Source organism: Sipha flava, unplaced genomic scaffold (assembly GCF_003268045.1).
Source record: "Sipha flava isolate LNK unplaced genomic scaffold, YSA_version1 32_pilon_pilon, whole genome shotgun sequence".
In the NCBI taxonomy this organism is placed as follows: Eukaryota; Metazoa; Arthropoda; class Insecta; order Hemiptera; family Aphididae; genus Sipha; species Sipha flava.
The window spans coordinates 411,258-435,611 of record NW_020273018.1 but is presented as its reverse complement, the minus strand read 5'-3'; the positions used below and the strand labels follow the sequence as shown (position 1 = coordinate 435,611).

General features: G+C 26.4%; 3 protein-coding genes and 1 pseudogene across 4 annotated transcripts; 3 read left to right on the top strand and 1 right to left on the bottom strand.

Moving 5' to 3' along the window:
• Positions 1-1,999: 1,999 nt before the first annotated feature.
• On the top strand, positions 2,000-3,222 carry LOC112686938 (COP9 signalosome complex subunit 7b-like). Its single transcript, XM_025559437.1, has one exon. The coding sequence runs from the start codon at positions 2,351-2,353 to the stop codon at positions 3,110-3,112; it is 762 nt and encodes a 253-aa protein (XP_025415222.1). The 5' UTR covers positions 2,000-2,350; the 3' UTR covers positions 3,113-3,222.
• Positions 3,223-5,905: 2,683 nt separating this feature from the next.
• On the top strand, positions 5,906-13,027 carry LOC112686913 (39S ribosomal protein L28, mitochondrial). 2 transcript variants are annotated; one of them, XM_025559403.1, is made up of 2 exons: positions 5,906-6,021; positions 12,167-13,027. In XM_025559403.1, the coding sequence occupies exons 1-2, from the start codon at positions 5,996-5,998 to the stop codon at positions 12,972-12,974; spliced, it is 834 nt and encodes a 277-aa protein (XP_025415188.1). In that variant the 5' UTR covers positions 5,906-5,995; the 3' UTR covers positions 12,975-13,027. The 2 variants fall into 2 exon arrangements, with proteins under 2 accessions (XP_025415188.1, XP_025415189.1); XM_025559404.1 differs by lacking the exon at positions 5,906-6,021 and adding an exon at positions 9,783-9,923 and having other exon boundaries at positions 12,167-13,025.
• A 63-nt stretch (positions 13,028-13,090) lies between these two features.
• On the bottom strand, positions 13,091-18,329 carry LOC112686912 (ribonucleoside-diphosphate reductase large subunit). The gene is made up of 14 exons (XM_025559402.1): positions 18,116-18,329; positions 17,205-17,293; positions 16,397-16,574; positions 16,151-16,311; positions 15,862-16,064; positions 15,580-15,805; positions 15,274-15,515; positions 14,771-14,972; positions 14,551-14,700; positions 14,267-14,488; positions 13,992-14,204; positions 13,836-13,931; positions 13,424-13,612; positions 13,091-13,351 (listed from the first exon to the last, which is right to left on the bottom strand). Exons 1-14 carry the CDS (start codon positions 18,165-18,167, stop codon positions 13,166-13,168), a joined length of 2,409 nt encoding a protein of 802 aa, XP_025415187.1. The 5' UTR covers positions 18,168-18,329; the 3' UTR covers positions 13,091-13,165.
• Positions 18,330-18,461: 132 nt separating this feature from the next.
• On the top strand, positions 18,462-20,587 carry LOC112686914 (annotated as a pseudogene).
• The last annotated feature ends 3,767 nt before the right edge of the window (positions 20,588-24,354 follow it).

Here is a 24,354-nt window from a genome sequence, read left to right as displayed (position 1 = left end):
AAAAAAAATCTTATATTCTTAAAAATTTAAATGGATATAAATAGTTTTTTAATTCTTTTTTTATGATTCTGATTCGAAGGATTCAAAATAGATTTCATAATAAATTCAAATATGTTTTTAAAATTATTATAGGAGTAAAACTCAAGTTGGTACATTGGAACGCGTATAGGTTAATTTTACTCTAATAAGCGATAGTGTGGAATCCCCTTAATAAGAAAAAAACAAACTTGGTTGGTTTATAAATCAACTTATATATTTTTAATAAAATAAAAGTTAAACAACAAATATCATTTAAAAAATAACATAATCAATAATTAGGTACAGTTTACATAATGTTATTAGTCTCTTTATTTCTTTATAGGTATTGGTGTAAAAAATGAAAGTTGATAAAAAAAAAAATAATAATATATATTTTTAAATTCATCTAATAAATTTCTAATAAAATAAAAGTAAAACAACAAATCTCATTTAAAAAAATAACATAATGTATATCTGACAAAATAAAATTATCCATCAATATATTTTACCAGTAAAAGTTATATTTAATTAGAATACCACTTGATATAATTAGAGTAATTTAATATTAATTTTATATATGTTAAAGATTATATAAAACTATTGGTACCATATTAACATTTTTATCATAGTTTTACAATACAATAAATTAGTAATTGTCATATTATTTATAAGAACATATTCTATATATTTACTTAAATATAGGTGGGTTCAAATTTATTTTAGTAAATACCCATATACCCGAAAATATTGTATGAATAATATGTTATAAAATAATAAATAATGTAATACAGGTCCTAGGTACATATGATGTGTACTAAATTATATAGTAAAATTTTTTTGTACCAAATTATTTTTATTTTTTATAAAATATAGAACAAATACATATAAAAATCTAATTAAAATATTGAATAATTAAAAATTAAAATGTACTTTGAGAAGTAGAAGAAATGTTGTTATATGTTTGTTCAATATTTACTACATTAAGCACCTGCACTTCAGCTTCAGCCATACTAGAACTTGCATACGAAAAATCATTTAATTTAATATAATATAAAATTAAGAAAATATTTACTAGGCTTATTCACCTGATGATCTAGTAGATAAATGCTAAACTTGTTGTATTAGAGAGTTATCATTAGTAATAGCTTTCAACTCTTCTAGTCTCATATTCTGATAACATCTGGAAAAAAAATTGATAAATATTTTGTAAGTGGGTCATTTTTGACACCAAAAGTGTATATTTATCGAAGGAGTATGAAATTATGATTCAGAATTTACTTACTTCAAAATTGATATTGGAGTTTGAAAATATATTTTTTGAGTTTAAAACCACAATCACATTTTTGAAAATAATATGCAATTATTTTTATAAATTGATAAAACGGAAAATACATTTCAAATGGACCGTATGATAAAACAGAAAAACGCGCTAAAATGTTTTTTAAATTAATAAGATATAATGTTCCGACGTAACATCATGTATAAAACTTTCGAAATCGGCCAGTGTTCCCTTAGATATTTTCACACAGTATAAAACATCACCTCTTATTCCATTGATATTTTAATAGTCCGTGCTCTTCCGGAACACGCTCAAACCGTGTTTCGAATTTGTTCTTTTTAATGGCAGTCCGTATTGCTGCATGAAATTTCTTATCAATCCGGTAGAACTGGGGTATCGTTTTAATAAACGTAGCAATCAAGGTGGATATATAGCTATTTATATACTAATTTATCATAGACATAATGTAATATTATGTCTATGTAATTTATCTATGATATTCACTTTGGTAGCAATAAAAGTATACATTAATGTGGTGGTCACACTGATTTTATTGGATTCGATAATTATTTAGCAATAAAGAGTATTAACTTAGCAATAATCTTTGAGAACAACCGAAATTTCGTTATCACAACAAGTCGATTATTGCTAATGTGATCTTCATAATACTTTATCTATTCTGTGATAGTATTTGTATTACTGTATCAATTTTATTTTGAGGTTATGAAAATTGTTTTCATCGTATTCATATTTTCATAAGTTAGTATTGAAACCTGAAACTAAAAGTTCGAGTTATTCCACAGAATAGATTGAATACTACTTTAAACCATAGATATAAACTATGCTATAAATTAATCAGCTTTATGTTGGTAAATGTATGTGAACCTTAACTGTAATTTATGTGTTAAAATAAACAGAAAATATTAATTCATATGGGATATAGTGTTTAAATTTTAAATTAATTCTGTTTTAAATGGAAATGTTTTTGTTTTAAATCTTGAATTTCTTGAATTAAAAACAATTCCGTGTTGAGTGCAAAACGAGTTAACTGCAATGGCTCAAGAAAAAGTTTTAGAAAAACCTTTATTACAATTCGTCTTGCGTGCACAAAAAGTTGAAGGCCAGGATTTAGTCGAAATTATTAAACAAGCTTTAGATTGTGTTGATACATTCGTGTTTGCTGAACTCTTAGAATGCCCTAATGTTGTTGCACTTGAGAACACTCCTCATGCTCCATACTTACATGTATTGCGTTTGTTTTCACAAGGTACGTATTTGGATTATTTGAATAAAAAAGAATATTTTCCAGAACTCAGTATATCTCAAACAAAAAAACTGAAATACTTAACTATTGTTACTCTTGCCAATAAAATGAAGAGGATACCTTATGATATTCTTTTAAAAGAATTAAATGTTAATAATGTTAGAGATTTAGAGGATTTAATAATTGAAGCAATTTATTACAATGTGGTCATGGGTGACCTTGATCAAAAGAATGGTTATCTGGAAATTGATTCGACAGTTGGAAGGGATGTTGGACCAAATGATATTGATGTTATGATAGATATATTACAACAATGGAATGAATCATGTGAGAGTGTTCTATCCACAGTTCAAGCCCGTATTGTTGATGCTAATCAAACAAAACAGAATGTATTAAAACATCAAGCTGCTTTGGACAATGAAGTAGCCAATGTCAAAAAGGCATTAAGGACCCAAGTACAAGATGAAGAAATGTCAGTTGATACTAGTGGTCCTTCCAAAAAATCTGTTAAAGGAGCTAGGTCTGGTGGAAATAAATTATGGTCTAAATAAATAATAGTTTGATAATTGTTATTACTTTTTTTTGCATACAATAGTTTTATTATTTGCATTAGATATTAAGTCTATTAAGCTATAAATATACGGTAAAATTACTAATAAAAGTCTTAACTGTATATTGTTTTTTAGTATTAAGCTTACTTGATCGTTAATTTAATTAAAAAAACATTAGCTTATATAAAATATATTTACAATCAACTTGGTAAGTCTCTGATTAATTTAATTAATTATTATACATTTTCAAAATTTTTATACCAACTTAATGTGGCAAAAAGTTTTATACTTATTTCATTCTTTAATCCTTGTTGTAATTCATAATATAAACTATATAATAATAACATAATAATAACTATGATTTTGTGAAAATATGTAATTTATTATTTGTACTATATTGTATCAATTTCAATAGTCACATATAAAATAATAATTAGATGGATTTATAATTGTAAGTATTACATTTTTATGTTTTTAAATTGAACTGTATTTTATAATTATTAATGTATAATATATTAGTAATTATTGAATTATTTAAATTATTTTATATCTTCTATAAAATAATAGGTATGTGCTTATTTTATCCAAAAATATCTGTGTCAATATTGAATAATTATAAAATACATTAATGTAAATCATAACCATTAAAACTTTTTAAGCAAATATAATGAGGATTTTGATTTTGATGTGATAAGTATTTTACAAAATAAAATTATAACTGTGGTTGCTTTATATATAGATAATTTATAGTCATCAAATGGTATTGTCTCTTTAATAAAGGAAATGTAAGCTCAACCATTGATTTCATAATATACAATTTAATATTACAAAATCAATGGCTTAACTTAAAAATAAGTTGGATTGAAACACCTAAACACGTACATTAATTGTAAAATTAAATGTGTAACAATAAATTCCATGTTGCAGTATGATCTCTAATTGAATTTGGTGCTGATCAAATGCATAATTTTAAACACCTTGTTAAAATTTACAATCATTAAAAAAAAATAGTAGTAGTGCAAAAAAAACCAATTGAATATTTTTATATTCAATGCTATTTATATTCTATATTCATTAGTTTATTTTTATGAAGGTACCAATGTCATTGTATAATATTTGTAAATAATTATACTCATTTTGTGTAACTTAATCTTTGCAACACCTACTTATGTACATTTACAACTTATTTTAAAATGTATAAGATCAAATTTTACATTATTTAATAAATAATATTGTAATAAATTGTTTTTTGCTAATAAGTTACAATCCAGATAGTGTTTTACAAACCTTTGAATTATGCTTCCAATAATATTATGGTATAAAAATCAATAAAATTAAATTATATCTCGTCATCTTGTTTATAAAATAATAATAATAGCATTTAAGCCAGGCACAGATCGAGACGCAGACGACGTAGTGCGGTATAGCATACATTTTTGTGATCTACTGGTAAGAAATAGGGATGAGTAATTCATGAATGATTCGATTCAGTTATATGTATTTGATATAATTATTTTAGAAATAAATAATTAGTTTGACGAAGAAAAACATTACGTCGATAGAAAATAAAATAAGTACTTATAACATGAATAAATAAGTATAAAAATACTAAGTATAAAAAAAGGTAAAAAAAATCAAAAAAGCTCCTAATGGGGAAATAACTATTGAAAAATATTTTAATTTATATACTTGTATAGTATATTTAAAAAGAAATATGTAAAAAGTAAACTTAAAATATACCTAATTATGTTATTAAAAGTATCGGACTCGATCGTTTCGTCGCCGGACTATTTGCCGAAATCATTTCGCGGCGATCGTTTCTCCGCTATCTTATTTTTTTTTCGTACAACGTCAATAAAAATATGTTGGTTGGTTATAACATTTGAAATGTTGGTAAAAATAATTTTTGGTAGTTAAAAATTGATAAAATTCCAATATGTATACCTATGTAAGATTTCAGTGGCATGGTGATGATATTATTTTGGAGTAATTGGTCCTTCGAAATGTTTGATAGGTGGGTGGTTCCCCTGCCAAAAAATACTTAACAATAAGTATAATAATAATATAGATACATCATAACATTATATTAAATATTGTAAATGACAGCATTGATTTTATAAAATCAATGGTGATAGTAAATATTTTGCGTCCAAATGTACTGTATATGATCCGTTAAGGTCCGCACACACTGCAGCGGTAAAAATATCGTGACGCGGTTTTTACAGAAACCGCTGCATGCTCGAATTTTACCGCTACCGCCCAGCGGTTTTTGATATTTCACTTGAAATTCGTCGTCATTAAATTCAATGCCAGTATTTCAAATAGCATTTTATTAATTATTATAGTTATTATCGTATACAAGATAATGAAATGCTATGTACTATATTTATGTGAAATTAACATTTAGCATTCATTAACATATTTTATTATTATATATTAACATGAGTTTAACGTACATATGTATTACAGTAGTTACTAGTCAGTAAATAATTACTCATAACTGTAATTACAGGTATACGCAATTAGTTTTATTTTATTCCGTAACATATTAGATTATAATACAATATTATACAACAATACTATACTACAAAACCATTTATTTATGTTATTATAAATTATATAACATTGGAAAATCGCCGCAATGCAATGTGAATTTATGACAGTTTATTATTTCCTGGGAGTTTAATTAAAAATCCACCAGTCATCGCTACCACCGCAGTTTGTGCAAGCTATAAAATCGTCACCGGTACCGGTACCTCTACCGCTGCAGTGCGTGCGGACCTTTACACTAGAAACAATTAGTGCTAAGTAATTGCAATACCAATGTTAACAACATTATACAAAATTCACATACACTGTATAGATTAAGATACAAGATAATTAATGAGTGTAATAAATTTACTAGATAAGTAAGTACAAGTACTAGTAAGTACATCTGATTCTAAAAATCAGTCTAATATACGTATATTTTTTAAATTGTAAATGTTTTGTTGTGGTGGAAATGCCGTTAAGATGAATAAAGGGTACCTTATGGTATATACATTTTTGCTCTTCACCAAAAATTAGTTCAACACGACACTGTAAGATTTAAAAATGTAATATAATGAAGTTGTTCTTTCCTGCGAACTAAAAAAGTTAACCGGAGCACCACAAAAAAATGTTATAAGCGTTAGAAAATTATATTTTGATGAAATCTAGTGTTTTCGCGATAAAATCCAAAATCGTGAATTAACTGAATTGTCCGAATTCATTTGAACTAATTTTTTATTAGAAATATGTAAAATTGATAATGAATTGATTATAACATAATATACACATATTTATTATATACTTGCATAATACTGTAATTATAATAATAATAATTTTGTTATTATTTGCATATTTAAAGTACCTATTTTAGATTTTAAGTATCATTTTCGAAGTTTTGGTGCTATTATTTATATTGATTGAAAAATAGTATTTATTTATGTGTTATAAGAAAAATTTCCACATTTTTGTTTTTTGTCTTAATTTTTTTAAATTGTTAACAGAAGATAATTTTTTTTTCTTTCAATAAATATATTCATAAGATTATTATTGTAGATACTAATACAAAAAATAAAAAAAACTGTCAGTAAAAGATAATAAATTAAATTTTTATTTACTTTTCTTTTTATATTTTTATGGTAGGGCATATTTTAATGTTTTTTCGGTCATATTATAGTGCGCATTACAGTACTTTTCCATAATATGAAATCTGTACCCTTGTTATTTATAATTCACAGATAATATTCGTTTTAATATAAAATCAAATTTTTAAACTATGGTACTTGATACATACTACCTATGTAATACCTGCTAAAGATGAGTCGTTCGCGAATAACCTAGTTTAATTGAAATATTCACCCAAATGACAAATTAGAACTAGTTCACTTTTAAATCGTTCACCGTTCATTTTCGTTTATTTTATCAAAGCGACAAAATGGTAAATAATCTTGTTCGTTCTCGTTCACTATAAGAATGATAACAACGATCGAAGGATATGAAAATAGAAAAATGAAGTAATGAACCTAGCATATTAAAACCAATTACAAAATCGGAAATCCCATAAATAGCGACAGTGCCGATAATAATGCTCCGACATATATATGTTATTAATTATTACTTATTAATTGACCTATCATGTATCAAGTACGATAATATTTAAATAGAAATTATACAATATAAAACTATAAACTTGTCGTGACTCGTTACAGGAGCGGGTTTAATCACTAACCAAGGGAGGGGATAAGGGAGGTTTAAGAATTTAGTTAGTTGATTTTTTAAATCTATATAAAATTTTAAATTACAAAATATGTTTTTGAGTCCCTCGTAAGTTAGTCATTATTTTCACAATAATGACAAATAGTTACATTATTGGTATCAATTTTAATCTGAAACCATTTTAAAATATAGGTAAATGCATATAATTAACAACAAAAGTGAGCTATTTATTTATAAAAAAATGTATATAAAATTGGTACCATATTCATCAATGACCATTGACGATATTTTATTATAATTATTAATACATAATAATATTTTGCTTTGTAAAATAGATAGCTTAGTCCCAAGAGGGGGGGGCTAATACCCCCTTAGACACCCACTTAAACCCACCCGTGACTCGTTATACATATGATCATTGATTAAATCATTATTTAATCAATAATAAGACATAACACTTCAAATACTCATAACAATATTATATTAATATTATTCAAATAATACATAACATTTTAATTCATTATTTATTATTTCTTTCAATATATTATTAATATTTTTAATTTCGATAATATTAAAGATTATTATATTGTTAGAGACGAATAAAAAAACAATTTTCCTATCATTAATAAGTGGATTTAAGTGTATATTAATTATAATACATTGAAATAATCGGAAAAAATAAAAATAAATGAGAATGTACAAACCTGGAGTAATACGTTTTTCATTTGTATTTAACGGGATTGTACAATGCTTCGTCTTTAAGTGCCTCTTCAAATTATTTAATGATCCACCCGAAGTGCTAAGAGTAGAACTGCAATAACCACATTTCGCCTTTTGGTAGGTACTCAAACTCAGCGAAATGATTCCACATTTCACTAGATTTTGATCTATGCGGTGCCATAGCGCTTAATTTAAATACAAAATTAATATAGTCAAGTTTATGCAGTTTTAAATTAGGTAATTGTATTATGAGTTAAATTTTATTTTTTACGTAATAAATATAATAAAAAATATTGCATTCTTATAATATTTGAATCATTTGTAAAAACTTACCTTTTTACATCGTAGATTTTCTGCTATGTATCGTATAAGGCCGCGATGTATGAACAAACGTTAAAAATATAGGTAAGTGTATATTGGTAATAACTAGCCAATAGGTAATATTTAAAAAATATAAATGCAAAAAGTAGATTTCACCACACAAAGTCGAAAAACAGACAAACTAACCAATTGACAAATTTCTCTACTTGAAATCCAATAAATTATCTCAATTCTCTTTCCCCGCATAATTTGACTTAAAGTACATTGATTGGACACAGTGGCATTTCCAGGATTCATTTAATGGGGGTGTTTTAAAATTTATTAGACTTATGGTAAGTTGAGCCTCTGCTCTCTCCCCCCCCACTATTAAATAAATAAATTCCGTGTATTTATATAAATGAAAATGATTACATTAAGACAGCATATGTAAAACCTACAAGTTGTATACAACATTAATTCAAATAATCTAAGTAAGTTTACAATTTGGTGAAATACCATAAAATAAGGTTGATGGGGGGTGTTCTAACACCCATATCACCTCCCTAAATACGCTCTTGATTGGACATCTTTGTCAAAACAATAGGGTACATGGTTTATCGGCGTATTTGTGATAATAGACACCAAGGTAAAAAATAATTTTTTATGTTAATTTGTTTGCAAGAACTCATATTGTCAAATATTATTTGATTACATTGACATGTTAAACGTTAAGTATTCCTGATTTATGCCATATGGTAATAATATCTAATTGCTTTTACAATAGGGTTTATCGGGGTATTTTAGATTTGAACAATAGACAGCAAGGTGAAAAAGGATTTTTAATCTTTATTGTTTGTTAGAACTCTTGCTTCACGCGTGTAGCAAAATATTTGATTACATTGGGATGATGAGTTATTATATTATTTTAATAATCATATTAAATTATTTTTTTTTTTTTGCGTGCTTTTATGTCTTAAGTGACTAAAACTTAATTTATTTATTCCTTTAAGACCACCAAATATTATATGCCTATTAGGTACTTAATAATAAAAATGTGTGGAAATCTAGCTATAGTTAATAATGTCTACTGAAATGCCACCCTTAAAAAACTGTTACCCGGAACAATTACCCTCCCTCTAGGCCCTTTATTTATTTCCACCTAAATACAATATAATATAGATATATTATATAATACAAATTATTCATTTTTAACGATTTTGGATTTTATCGCGAAAACACTAGATTTCATCAAAATATAATTTTTTAACGCGATATTCACGATATCTTTATGTCTATGATTCAGTCAGTTGGTAATGCTTTTCCGAATTTCGATCCTTATCATTTTTCGGACAAGTGTTTATCACTTAGAGAATACAATATGATAAATAGATATTGTATTATCTAACATTTTTATTACTCTTATTAGGGATTGAATAATTTTCTATGTTGTGATTTCGGCTACGACAGCATGTGATTTAAATTGTTGCCATTTAAAATATTTCTTTTATAATTAATAAATATTCGTTAGTATTCGAATTAAAACCAAAAGGTAAGCTAAGTATTTTACTTAATTTTTGACTTAACCACGTTCATTAGTATTTACGATTAATAAATTATAAAAATATATAGAACACCATAATGATTATAATATAACGTCATATTATGTTCATTAGTCATATCAATTAACTTTTTTTGTATAATATCCTATGCAGGCGTGGCTTCAGAAACTTACCAGGGGGGAGCCATTTTAAGTATTAACTGATAATAGTTGTTTCCATAAAATTAGTACTAAGACACAGAGCCCTACTACGTTCCTATATTATGATACACACCTCATATTAATGTCATAATATGGTTTTTTAGACAAAATAAAATTGTTAGGTAGGTATTAATTATATAATCGAGATTTTACAATTCACAAGAACAAAAATATACTAAAAAATTTAAATTTTTGAAAAGCCTGGAGGGGCATACCCCCCTCTCCATTGGAGACCCGCCTGATCCTATATAGATCTTAGATTTTGTTCTAAATTTGTGTGTACCATTTATTATTTATGTTAGATACATTTATATTTCATAAAATATTAAATATTAAGTTATTCCTTTCGGTCAAATTGTATGCACATATGAAAGTTATAGCCAAATTTAGAAAATTGTATGTATAAAAAATGAATTCTTTATAATTTACTCGTACAATCAGTGGCGTATTTAGGAATTTCAAGGTAAGGGCAACACATATTTTGCCCCCCCCCCTTCCGGTCAAAAAATAAAATGTTGTTACTAATTAATATTATTTTTTAAAACCTCTATTAATTGCTAGATATACAATATTAATACAAAATTTAAATATTTTTCTTCCTTGATTCAGAACTAACAAAATCATTAATTATTTCTTCAAAATCTAATAAAGTGGTTTTTTCAGCTTCAATTATTAATACTGCTAAAGCCAAACACCGGTCTTGTGCCATTATAGAGCGAAAATAGTTTTTTATTCTTTTTAGTGTGGAAAAAGAACGCTCTACACTATAATTTGTGGATGGTGTATACAAAAAAATATGTAAAGCTACTCCAGTATAAAGATAAACACTATTAAAATTATGTTCTCTTATAAACTGTAACATCTGCATTGTTGTAAGCTTAACTTCAATATTTTTTATATAGCCTTAAAATTGTACACACTCATTTAGAAAACATATTGCTAAATCATTTGCGTAAGTTGTATCATTGTGTAAAGTACGAAATAAAAATTGTCCGCCCCTCTAAATCTTTAAAAATGTGTCGCTCTGGGCAACGGGACCCATGGCCCCTATCTAAATACGCCCCTGCGTACAATTTTAGGTAATTAAAAGTTAACATTCTAAAAAAGATTTAGTTATATAATATTGAAAATTAATTAAGACATTTATTGCCCAAAAGTTAAATCTCCAAAACAAACATTTTTTTTTTGCCTGGAGCGTATGTTCTGTGTTCATTTACACGTTTATTAATAACTTATTTTAAAATTTAACTTAGTTGTCAACATCTTGTTTGATAAAAATAAAAAAAATGAAATGTTATAAAAATCATTTAAAATGCATTTTAAGATCTCAGAAAAATAATGCTTAGTAGGTTAACTACCATGTCTACCATGTATGATACAGTGTAGTATTGCCTAGAAATTCATACTATTTATTACAATGTTTGTTCATTGCACTAAACTACTATTAACATAAAATAAACTTTTTAATTTATGTTTTCAGTATTTGAATGGTTATTATGTAATTATTTACATGAAAAATTAATTTTTTTAATGTATCAAAAATGGTACAGATCCATGTATACCATTAATCGTAACACTATCATAATGTTCAATTGTGTACCAGAAGTGACTCACTTAGCAATTGTGGCATAGTTATAGGTTGGGGTGTAAGGGATTTCCACCCCCCAGATTTTTTTTTTAATGATAATTATTATTTATTAATGTTTACATATTATATTAAAATATTTTCATTTTACTATGATTAGGTATATATTAAAAATTGAGTATCAAAATAATTTTCATTAAATACGGGACATAATAATAATAATACCATTTTAAAAGTTATATTATTATATAGGACCTCGTATTAAGATTTACTAAGAATATTATAAATTGACTCTAAAACATCCCTCCTCTAGACAAAAATTGTATCTATGTCACTGCTTAGCAATATGTCATAAGCATTAATAAATGCCATGACAGTTGACCTGTTAAATAATAGAAAATAATATATTTTTTTGTATATTAAATTTTATTTTATTCATTTTTTGTAGTTCTAAAATGGAATCTAAACTAGCCAATGGATTAAAACTGTTGTACATACCAAAAACAACAAAAATTAGTTCTGGTCTTGGTGATAGACTGCCAGAAGCATATAAAAAATTCTATAAAGAATGGCGTCACAAAGTTCCAGAACCAGTTTATTTCCAACCCAAATCAGGAAAATGGACTCGTGATGAAAAAACCAATGCAGTGATTCCTGTCCAAAATATACCAATTCCTTTAAAGTATCCAAAAACAATGCATTTTGGTATATGGGGAGGAGAAGCAGTTATTCAGGGTTTTAAGCAAAGTGGTAAATATAAGAGTCGTGTTCCTCACTTTTGGACTCCTACTCTTAAGAAATCAGTTGTTTATAGTGAAGTTTTAGATAAATACATGTCTACAACAGTGACTGAAAGAGCAATTGACTTAATAAATAAAAACTATGGTTTAGATCATTATTTGTTGAAAACGGCTGCATGTGATTTAAGAACCACTTTAAGCTTGAAAATCAAACGTCAAATTTTAATGGCTCTAAGAGACAAAACATTATATCCTGATGATAATATAAAACAGCAAACAGTTTATAATAAATATAAAGATTACCTGAAGGATTATACTCATGAAGAAATAGAATGGTATGGATTAACATTTAATGAGGCTTTACTTAAGTTACAAGAGATGGATTCTTTTAAGGAAAAAAAAGAGCCTTTGAAGACAAAGTATAGAATAGAATTGATTGAAGAGTTGAAAAATAGTAGTCAAACACCTACAGAAGAAAAAACTAGTTGGCTAAATAAACTCAACCCTTTTAATTAGAAAATATTTATTGTAGTGTATTAATGAAAAAAAGTAAATAAATAATGATAAATGAAAAAAAAATACAAATTTCATTAATTTTAAAGCTAACCCAAATTAATTTTGAGTATCATCCAAAATTAATTTTACATAATTATGATTTAGTGCATAAATGATTTAAAGATTAATCATATTAATAAATTAACAGTAATTTAAGCACCACACATGGTGCAAGCATCTCGGTTTTCTAATGAACACACCAATTGTTGCATACTTAAGGCATCATTTTTCTCCGTTTGGCTCGCAACATTGTTAGATAATGTACTTTTATTAACTGTAAACTGTATAGGATCAGCAGCAGGTCGTGTTCTCAAATAATACATACCAGTTTTTAAGCCCTTTTAGTAAAAAAAAATTATATATATATATATGTAGGAACAAATAGTTATTATTATATATAAATAACTTACTTTTTTCCACCCATAAAAATGGACAGATGATATTTTACCAATAGTTGGTTGCTCAATGTGAATATTTAATGATTGAGATTGATCAATGTAGGCTGCTCGATCAGCTGCCATATCTAGTATAATCTTCTGAGACAATTCCCAATTTGTTTTATATAATTCTTTAATATTGTTTGGAATGCTATTTATTTTCTGTTGAGATTATCATTAGGTTATTATATTTATTTTGGACAATTCATTAATTGAAAATAATTAAATATATATTTGGATATGATTAAAAGCGATATAGCCGTTGGTGTGTACGTAGGGGATGTAGAAAATCGAAATGAGTGGAGATTTAGGATAAAGGTGGCCGACCCCAAATAATTGGGAGAAAGGTGAAGAAAAACCTTAATTATTAAAAAATAATTTTTACCTGTACAGATCCTTTATAGTAAATTAATTCATTCCTCATATCTTCATTCCATAGGTTAAGTTCAATTAAATCATTTAATAAATGACGATTAATAACCTGTAAACAATGGAAATATATTTATATAAAATAAAATGATTGATTACACAATTTATTTACACTAAATTCTCCACTCAAAGTACGTCTGTAATATAGATTTGTTGTGTATGGTTCAATAGATTCATTGTTTCCCAAAATTTGTGCTGTTGAAGCAGTTGGCATTGGAGCTAACAATAAAGAATTTCTAACACCATTTTTTGAAATTTTTTCTTTTAATGCATCCCAATTCCATAGATTAGTAGGTTTTACATTCCACATATCAAATTGGAAAATCTAAAAATAAAAGTTGTTTAATATTATAAATATTTAAATTATATTTTTTTTATGATTCATACTCCTTGACTAATTGGCGATCCTTGATAAGATGAATAAGTCCCATATTTTTCAGCTAACTCACAACTAGCTTCTAATGCACCATAGTACAAAGTTTCAAATATTTGTATATTAAGTTTTCTTGATTCAGGAGAACCAAATGGATATCTCATTAATAAAAATAAATCAGCTAATCCTTGAATGCCTATTCCAATAGGACGATGTCTTTTATTTGAAACTTCAGCCTTTAAAAGTTAAAAATCAGGTGTAAAAAAAATATAAAATTATAATTTATTTTATTTCTTACTTCTATGACAGGATAGAAGTTGACATCTATCACTTTGTTCAAATTTTTAGTCACAATTTTAGTAATTTTTAAGAGCTTTTCAAAATCATATTCTCCATTAGGTTTTACAAACATATTAACAGCGATTGAAGCTAGATTACACACTGCAACCTAAATATACAATAAAAAAAAAAAAAATCTATAGCATTGTAGTTAAATATAAATATGATAATAATATTACCTCTTCTGGGGAAGTGTACTGAATGACTTCAGTACATAAGTTGCTGCACTTAATTGTACCAAGATTTTTTTGATTGCTTTTTGCATTGCAAGCATCTTTGTACAGTACATAAGGCATACCAGTTTCAATTTGAGAAGTTATTATACGAAACCATAATTCTCTTGCAGATACTTGTTTGTTGTAACGTTTTTCATTCTCATACCTAGTAAAACAAACATTTTATACCAGTTGACCACATAATTTATAACATGTTAAGTCCCTAAGCTACACAATATTATTATTATTGTTATTATACACATAAATAATATTTGTTAATATTTAATAAATTTATGAAACAATTGGATATTTATTAATACTTTTCTGCTCATAAGTTCAAAAGGTATAAAAGGTTAAGATCCAGTAATAAAAATTTAAAATATAAACGATAAATTATTTTAACATTAATATGAATAATATTAATTAATCTATACAATTAATGAATGAAGAATTTATTATAAATTTACTTTGTGTAAAGTTTTACAAAATCTTCTCCCCAGACATCTGAAAGACCAGGGCATTTATGTGGACACATTAAACTCCAATTTTGATCAGTTTCAACACGTCTCATGAATTCGTCAGGTATCCAAAGAGCTAAAAATAAGTCTCTGGTTTTTTCATCTTTATCACCAGTATTTTTTCGTAACTCAGTATAAGAATAAATATCTGCATGCCAAGGCTCAATATAAACAGCAATAGCACCTGCTCTCTATAATATTTTATATTCATGTTTATAAAACTAAATGTTGATTTAAGCTTAAATAAATACTTACTCTTCCACCTTGATCAACATATTGAGCCAAATCATTAAAACATTTCAATCGCTCAACAAGACCATGTGATTTATGTTTAGGATATTTAGTCCATATTGTACCAGCTGCACTAACATTATGGACATGTACACCAATACCTCCTGCAGATTTTGAAATTTTTGCACAGGTTTTGATAGTTCTAGTTAAATCATCCAATGAATCTGATTTATTTGCTACTAAAAAACAACTAATCAAAAATGTAGGGAATTAAAAATTGAATATAGTTGAATAAAATAATCCTACCTTGAAAGTTGAGGTTTAGGTGTAGCAGCATTAAACATTGTTGGTGAAGCATGAGTAAAATATTTTAATGACATCAAATCATATGTTTCTATAGCGGAGTCAATATCATTGCCATGGATTCCAATTGAAACCCTCATCAATAAATGTTGAGGACGTTCAACAACTTTACCATTTATTTTCAATAAGTATGACTTTTCAAGTGTCTGAAATAAGTATATTATATAAAATAATATAAAATTGAATACAAATATTATAAATATATCAAATAAGGTAAATATATAAGTTATACCTTAAATCCAAAATAACTATAAGTCGAATCCCTTTCATGTTTAATAGCATTGTTCAAACGATCAGCATTTTTCATAATAATATCATAATGGAATTCAGAAATAATTGGCATACGACTCTGATTACGTTCATTAGTCATATTATATAAATCATAAATTACATCTGTAATGAAGTTATAATATACATAATAAAAAAAAAAAAAAAATTAATTATCTAATATAAAAATTTAAATGAACTAGTAGTTTACCACTAAATTTTTCATTAGTTTCTTTATAGAGATTAGAAATTGCAATACGAGCAGCAAGTACTGCAAAATCAGGATGCTTAGTTGTTAAATAAGCAGCTGTTTCAGCAGCAAGATTGTCAATTTGCACGGTACTTATACCTGGGCATAAATCACTTATTACATTTAATGTAATTTCAGCCTGTTAGAAAAAATAAATTTTTAATAAATTAATATTTATTTGACATAATTATAACAAGTATGTTATAAGTAGGATTGCTAGATTTACAAATTTCTAGACCGGGATATCAATATGAAAGCCCTTTTTTTTCTGATATAATGCTCATAAAGAAATAAAAATTAGCAAACACTTTTTTTTAGTATTTATTAGTTGATACAGATATATTATTATTATATAAAACCATAACAATTAGATTGTTATTTAGATAGCACAATATGATAATTATAATATAATGATATCATATACAAAGATATTTTGTGTTTTATTATTAAATAATACTATATTAAATGTTATTTTATCTCAGTTTTTACAAACTAAATGAACGATGAGATACTGGGGTATGCTATTAAAACCGGGGTTATCTTGGGACAAATGACAATTCTAATCAAAACATTACAATTTGATGCATTAGCATCATTTAAGAAAACTTAACAACTGTAAAAGAAATACTAATACACTAAATGTCAAGTTTTATAAATATTGTTAAATTTATTACATTATCTATACATGCAGTTTTTTGGCTTGCACAATAAAAACATTTTATACTATCAATGGCAATTAGATAATACTAATATTTAAAGTTATAATAACCGGATCAATGAAATCCATGTTGAGTCCTTCACATAATTTTTCAATACGTGATGTGATCTTGTCCATCAATACTTCTTCCATTCGACCATCTAAACAAGGATTTCATGTAGGAACATGGTAAAAACTGAATCTAGGTCAAAATATCCACGGACAAAATATCCAAATTTATTCGTTTTTCCGTAAATTAGTACATTACACTATACTTTCAAATACAACTAGCTCAAATATCAAATTATTTAATCATGAAAAAACCTAAATTTTGTGAAAATATTAGCTTAAATATTAAATTATAAAAATTAGCTCATAAAATTAATTCAACCTATATACACTGTATATTACTAAAAGTATAATATATTACGTTAATCGTTATAATATCACAAAATACAGGGTGGTTTTTTTTAACTTTCTGGGTTTTACTATTTTACACTGTATTACAATTTTATTTTAACTTCCTCCTTTATTTGATAAAACACTATCAACTTTCGATTTTCAAATGGCAATACCTATTTTCGATAGTGAAAATTTATAAATATACTGAAAAAAATAATTTTAACGTTTACAGAATTTAATTTCAGTAATCCGTTTGCGACTTATTACCAATTATATATTCGTTTAATTTACTGCTACTTGGCAATATATCAAACCCAACAGTAAAAACCAGAAGTCAAAACGGAATATCTCAATTTAACAATACCCATAACGGTCACAATCGTTAATAATTGTGGTATTATTGCTACTAACAAGTCAATAAAATAATTGATACTAATTTTTAGAAAAACGGATAAATTTGGATATTTAGGTTTGGATATTTTGCCCGAGGATATTTTGTCCTTGGATATTTTGACCGATTACCGTAAAAAAATAACTAAAAAATATTAAAAAAAAAAAAATTAATTTTTATTTTCACTTACCACGCTTTTTGACGAAAAGCCTAGTTTTCGATTTTCCTATCTCGTTGGGCATGCTTAATTATGAGTTGACAAGTCAGCGTTTACAATACGTGCAAATTAATAAAATATTGATTAAAAATGATTAAAATTATATACTAATTATAGACGTCGCATGCAAAAACCTCATTTAATAATCAGTCGACTGCCTTGGCATTTCATTAATATCAAATCTCACAGAACTGACTGTAGAATTAATACCCAATATCATAACAATGTACATTGTATACTCAAGGTTTCCCGCTTTTTTCTTGGGGCTTGGGTCAGTTCTCCTCATTGATAAGAGATACAAATGATAAGAAAGCATTTTATAATGATACACCAACTGTTCGGAATCCAAATTTTTACTGCCAGGAATTTAACGCCAAAGAATTAGGCAATACTGTGTTTATGTATTTTATGTATTTAACGGTTTTACTGATTACATTTTAAAATTATAAATCATTATCACTTTGGTTATTGTTTAAGACCTAACATTAATAATCACCTGCGATTATTTCATGAGAAAACTTTCAGCGATTATATTTAATAATAATCTAAACCTCTATACAATTTCTTGTTACTTAGATTTGACTTAGATGTACCATTCTTGAGGGATGCAATCAGTGAAAGAGGTCTTGATCATACAATTACAACATCGTCATTTCGAAGCATTTATAACAGTGAAATAAATTGGTAAGTTTACTTTTATTGTATAATCATTGTTATGTGTATGCAATTATCAGAGTTATAAAATTATAATTCAAATGAAACTAATTATTTTAATACGCTTCTATTTAACTAGATATGATAGGATTTAATGATATTAAATTTTAATGATCTTGTAGCATGTTTATATACAAAATCAAAATTTAGGACAATTTTCTGTGGTTAGACTAATTTGATTTTTGTTATGTTTTATAATACTATTAAAATCATTATTTTATTATTAATATATGTATTTGCTAACAATTGACTAACAGTGTTCTTTAAATTGTAATTTGTAATTGAACTGTAATTTTGGTAGACACTAAGAAGCAGCCACAAAGTATACGTGCATCCAGTCTTCAGAAATGTTGAAAAAGATGAAAAGGTTGCGGAGACCAAAAACACCGCAAACCATCTATGAACTTGCTGCAATGTTGAATGATCCCTAAAACGCAAACTATGCATCCACACTTCAAATTATACCCTCAACATTTTTTCAATAAGAACTGATTGTGAATGGAATTAGTGTAGCAGTTGTTTTTGCCAACATTGATGCGATTCATAGATATCGCGAAGATATTAGCTTCAGTAGAGCTGGTTGGAGTAGAAGCCACATATAAAACTGTTCCTCAAGTGCCAGGGGGCTTAGGATCTTTCCTAACATTTCAAGTACTCTATAAAGATGTATGTTGTAAGCAATACCTTCTGGTTATAATACTGTTAATATACAGTTATGATATGATTTAATACGTTTTATTTTTCATTTAGGCATTTCCAATGGTCTATGCTCTTTTGGGGAGTGAAACACAAGAAACTTACTCTGCATTATTAACAGTAATACGCAATATTTTACCTCTTTGTTATAATGGAATCCGTTTTGTCACTGATTATGAACGTGCTTTTATGAATGCTATCAGGGAAGTATTTCCAAATAGTCAATTAATATGTTGTTGGTTCCATTATATAAAGGTAAATAACATTTTATTATGATAATACCTGCCAGATAAACTAATTTGTATTTTAGATATTTTATTTTGGATATAATATTATGTATAATTTATTATTATTATTATTATTATTATTATTACTATTATTTATTATTATTATTATTATTTTATTATTTTATTATTTTTATTTTCTGTATTTGCTTTAACTGCGCTATTACCTTGACATGCTTAATCTGGTGTTGAGAAGTTTTAATAATTATTACTTCAAATACTATTACTCATTGTTTATGAATATATTGTTATAAATCTTAATTGTATGTCTAATATGTATGCTTAATTAATTGTATGTTAGTCATACATGATAATAAAATGTTTTTTAATTGTTAACCCTAAAATATACTAATATTTTAATTTTTTTCATTAGAAAAGTTGATTGTTGTTGAGAATCAGTTCTTTATAGAATTTCAACAGTGTAGAGATGGCTTTAAAGTAATAATTTGATTTTTTTTTTTTTAGTTTTTTGTGTTTCAATTATGGTTCATTTCTGTAAATTGTATGTACTTTACTAGGTTAGAAGTTAAATGTCCAAAAAAGAGAGGAAAAATACATCTATAATGATAAGAGAATGCGTACATCAGCTGAATCAAGGCAGTGACTTATTGATGTTTTTGAGGAGAACTGATAACCGTAATGATAGTTATGTTCAACGACAAATCCGGCCATATCCTAATATATAATAAAATATTACAATCTTATTGTTTTTATATATTGTAAACTAATTTTATTATTGTTTTTTTTACCTTGTAATATGTACAAATAGTTATTGTTAAATCAAGTTGACTATTATACACATATTTTTTTTACTTTTAAGTTATATTTCTTCAGTATTTCATAAGTAGTTTTAAGGGGTAGGCCTAATTTAACTTAAATTTCTGCTGCAATTCCTATATTAAAATTCATAATATTTACTAGTCTTTAAAATCTTAATGTTGTTCTTCAGCTAAAAATGTTTTCCTCGTTACTAGTATTACCATATACATATTGTAAAATGAAACCTAACTTGCTTTACTATGTGTGGTTAGTTTCTCTGGTCTTTCAGTAAGTCATTAAATTTGAATGATTTTGGTTAATTTTAATTCATTGCGTGCAGTCAATTCTACAGTTTGTATATGGATGTTTATGATAATTTCAATAGAGATACTCAAACTAAGTTAAATTGTTTTTATTGAAATATTCTAATTTTATGAATTATAGTTATTATTTTTAACAATAATATATTTACTGCTACATATAAAATATTATGTAAAATGTAATCTTCAATAATCTAATTAATTTCAAATAATATAAAATACCTATATACCAAACGTTGATTCCACAATAATTGTATTAACTATTTACATTCAATTCTTGTAGTATTTATTAGGAATAGTTATTTATATGTATGAAAATAATTTAAATATTGCATAAAAGACAAAAGTTTTCTAGTGATAATTATTTTTTATTACACTGTAGTTTTAAACGTAATGTCAATAATATATATTAGAAATAGAATTGGGGCTAGATGAGAACCTTGAGAAACACCCGAAGTAGTTTATATTGATTTTGACTGAAATTCTTTATAAACAACAATTTGAGTACGCTGTGAAATGTAAGACTCAATCCATTTGAGAAGAAGACCACATGCCAATATATTTTAATTTATGTAAAAGAATAATGTGATTAACTTTATCGAAAGCTTTAGTGAAATCTGGTCCATACGTAAACCAGCTGAAAAAGCATCAATTATGAAATTTGAAGGTTAAGTAAATTAGTAGTAGTTGTTTTAGACGGTCTAAACCCATGTTGATCGTCAACAATAATTCTATCAAGTTCAAGAGTTATCATATCCGACACAATAGATTCGAATGTTTTAGATGCAGTTGAAAGTAAAGAGATAGGCCTGTATTTAGAAATATTTGATAAGTCATATGATGTCTTAGGAATAGGAAGGATAATACTTGTTTTCCGTCTATCAGGAAAAATACCACTAGATAAAGATAAATTTAAAATATAAAGTAGAGGAGAAGAGAGGACAAATTTACATTATTGATAAGACTGTCTTGTAATTAAATCAGGTCCAGGACCACACTTTGAACTAAAGTTATTTAAAGCATTAAAAACTTCGAATAAGGTGATTTTACATGAAAATAAAGGTGCTAGCAATGAGTTATTCGGAGAATCTGCACTTAGATCAATATATTTTGAGTTATCATAATGTTCAAAAACAATAGCAAAATGTTGAGCAAAGGTTTCAACAATAGAATTTGGAGGGTTAAATTTAGAATTATTTAAATACATACAGTCAGGTAGAAATGTTTTTTTGCGTTTTTCATTAATAAATTTCCAAAATTTGGATGGTTGATGTTTAAAATCTTCCTGGATATTTTTTAAATAATTTTGGTAATTCAATTTAGACAGAACTTTACACTGGACACGTACATTTGAGAATTTATTATAATCGTTAATGTCACCAGAGTTTTTAAAGATTTTATAAGCTATTTTCTTTTTAAATATTAAATTTTTTTGTTCAAAACCAAACCATATAAGATTTTATTGACGCGTAATTATTTTTTTGGGAACAAATATATGAATAATTTCATAAATAATAGAATAAAATTAATTTGTAACTCCATTTACATTAAGATTTGAAAATATTTCAACCCAATTTATTGAGCATGAGCATTTAATGATATCAGAGTAATTACACGAGTAAAAATTATAAGTAAATAAATTATAATCAATAGGCTTATAAGTATTAAAAGGAATAATTATAAGTAAAGATGGATGGTGAACATCACAAGGAACAAGAGGAGTCGTAAATTTAGAAACTGTGATATTATCAATATTAGAAAGAACTAGATTAAGAATGGTGTTATTTTTATTTAAAGCAGTATTGAATTGGGATAAATTCAAAAATGAAATTTTAGATAGAAAGTCTACTGACAATTGATTTAAATTTAAATAGGTAGGTGAACAGGAAGGAGAAGTGAATTGCCATTTTAAGTTTGGTGTATTATAATTACCTACTAAAATTATATTTTTAACGTAGGGATAGGAAATTAATAGATCATTAATAATATCGAAGTGTTTATTGTTTAACGTTATAGTTGAGCGAGGAGGAAAATAAGCATTAACTAAAATATAGTAAACGAAATTAATTTTGACAATAACAAATAAATGTTCTACGGGACAGGGAGGTAAGGGTAACATACAAGAATAGTATTTATTATTTATTGCAATTAGCACACCACCACATCTTGAACAATCACATATTGTATCTCAAATACTGTTTATCTATAATTTTCTATTAGTGTATACTGTATGGTATTTAAATTTGTATTTAAATTACAGTCAATATTTCCATTTTTAACTGCCACTACTGACAGAAGTTAAGGAGTTTGAAAAAATATCTTCAGAATACTACACCTGAGTTATGCCTAATAGGCTTGATCTTTTTTCTATTCATAAGTATGTAAATATAATGGATGATATGGTAATATATAAGTTTTCCAATAGTGGCAATATATTTGTCAAACAATTAGAAATTTTACATTTTCATACGTGTTTTATCGCACCTGATGACCTTACGAACATTTTTCACATAGATCTACTTATAGTATTTTACAGTATGACCTGTCGTATACGCCACGTAAAGGCTTGACACATATAACAGATATATTTCGATTATTGAGCTCAGACCGTCAAAGAGTAAATATCGATAACTTTCGGTTAAAACTTATTTAATTCTCCTTTTGGTGACCACGATAACGAGTACTGAACAAATTAACAAGTACCATAGGATTTACCTATACTTTATAACTCTAAGGTATTTTTACTCTCGAACAACTGACCACGATAACGAGTACTGGATGAGAAAGTGAGTACAAAAACATCTTGTTACTTTACAAAAAGTGTTTTATCACCACAAACGCTTCAGTACACACACTAGGATTTGATACTCCCAATTTACTAGTGTTATGTACACCACAGTATATTATATTATTATTATTAACATTTATATATATGTATTAATATGTGGGGATAAATGCTGACTATGTATTTGTCCATTTTACACGTACACGTCTGACCACCCGGCATCAAGTAGTCAGTCGTGTAACAGCTAAGCAGTAGTGTATTAGTTATTGTGAGTGTATAAATATTTTAATGGACGACTCAATAAAACAGTGTGTCAGTTTTTTATATTAATGGTGTGAATTAATAACTTCCACGTTGACTCCAAATTAGCGAACTCCAAACTTTACTTGTGATCAGCGGAATTAACTGGACCGATCGCAGAACCCAAGCTTACGGACGTAACCGAGCGGCTCACAATACTAGGAAAAAAATTAAAAACAAACATTTTATAGTTTGAAACCAAATTAGATTATAATAACTTCAAAGTCTCACAATAAAAGACATAATTTATTTTAAATAAAAACTTTTCGTTAGCCGCGACACCCCGCGACTGCTCGATCACCGTTGCTGTTGCCTTAAATAGGTTTTGAAATTTAGATGACGGCAATCATTTAT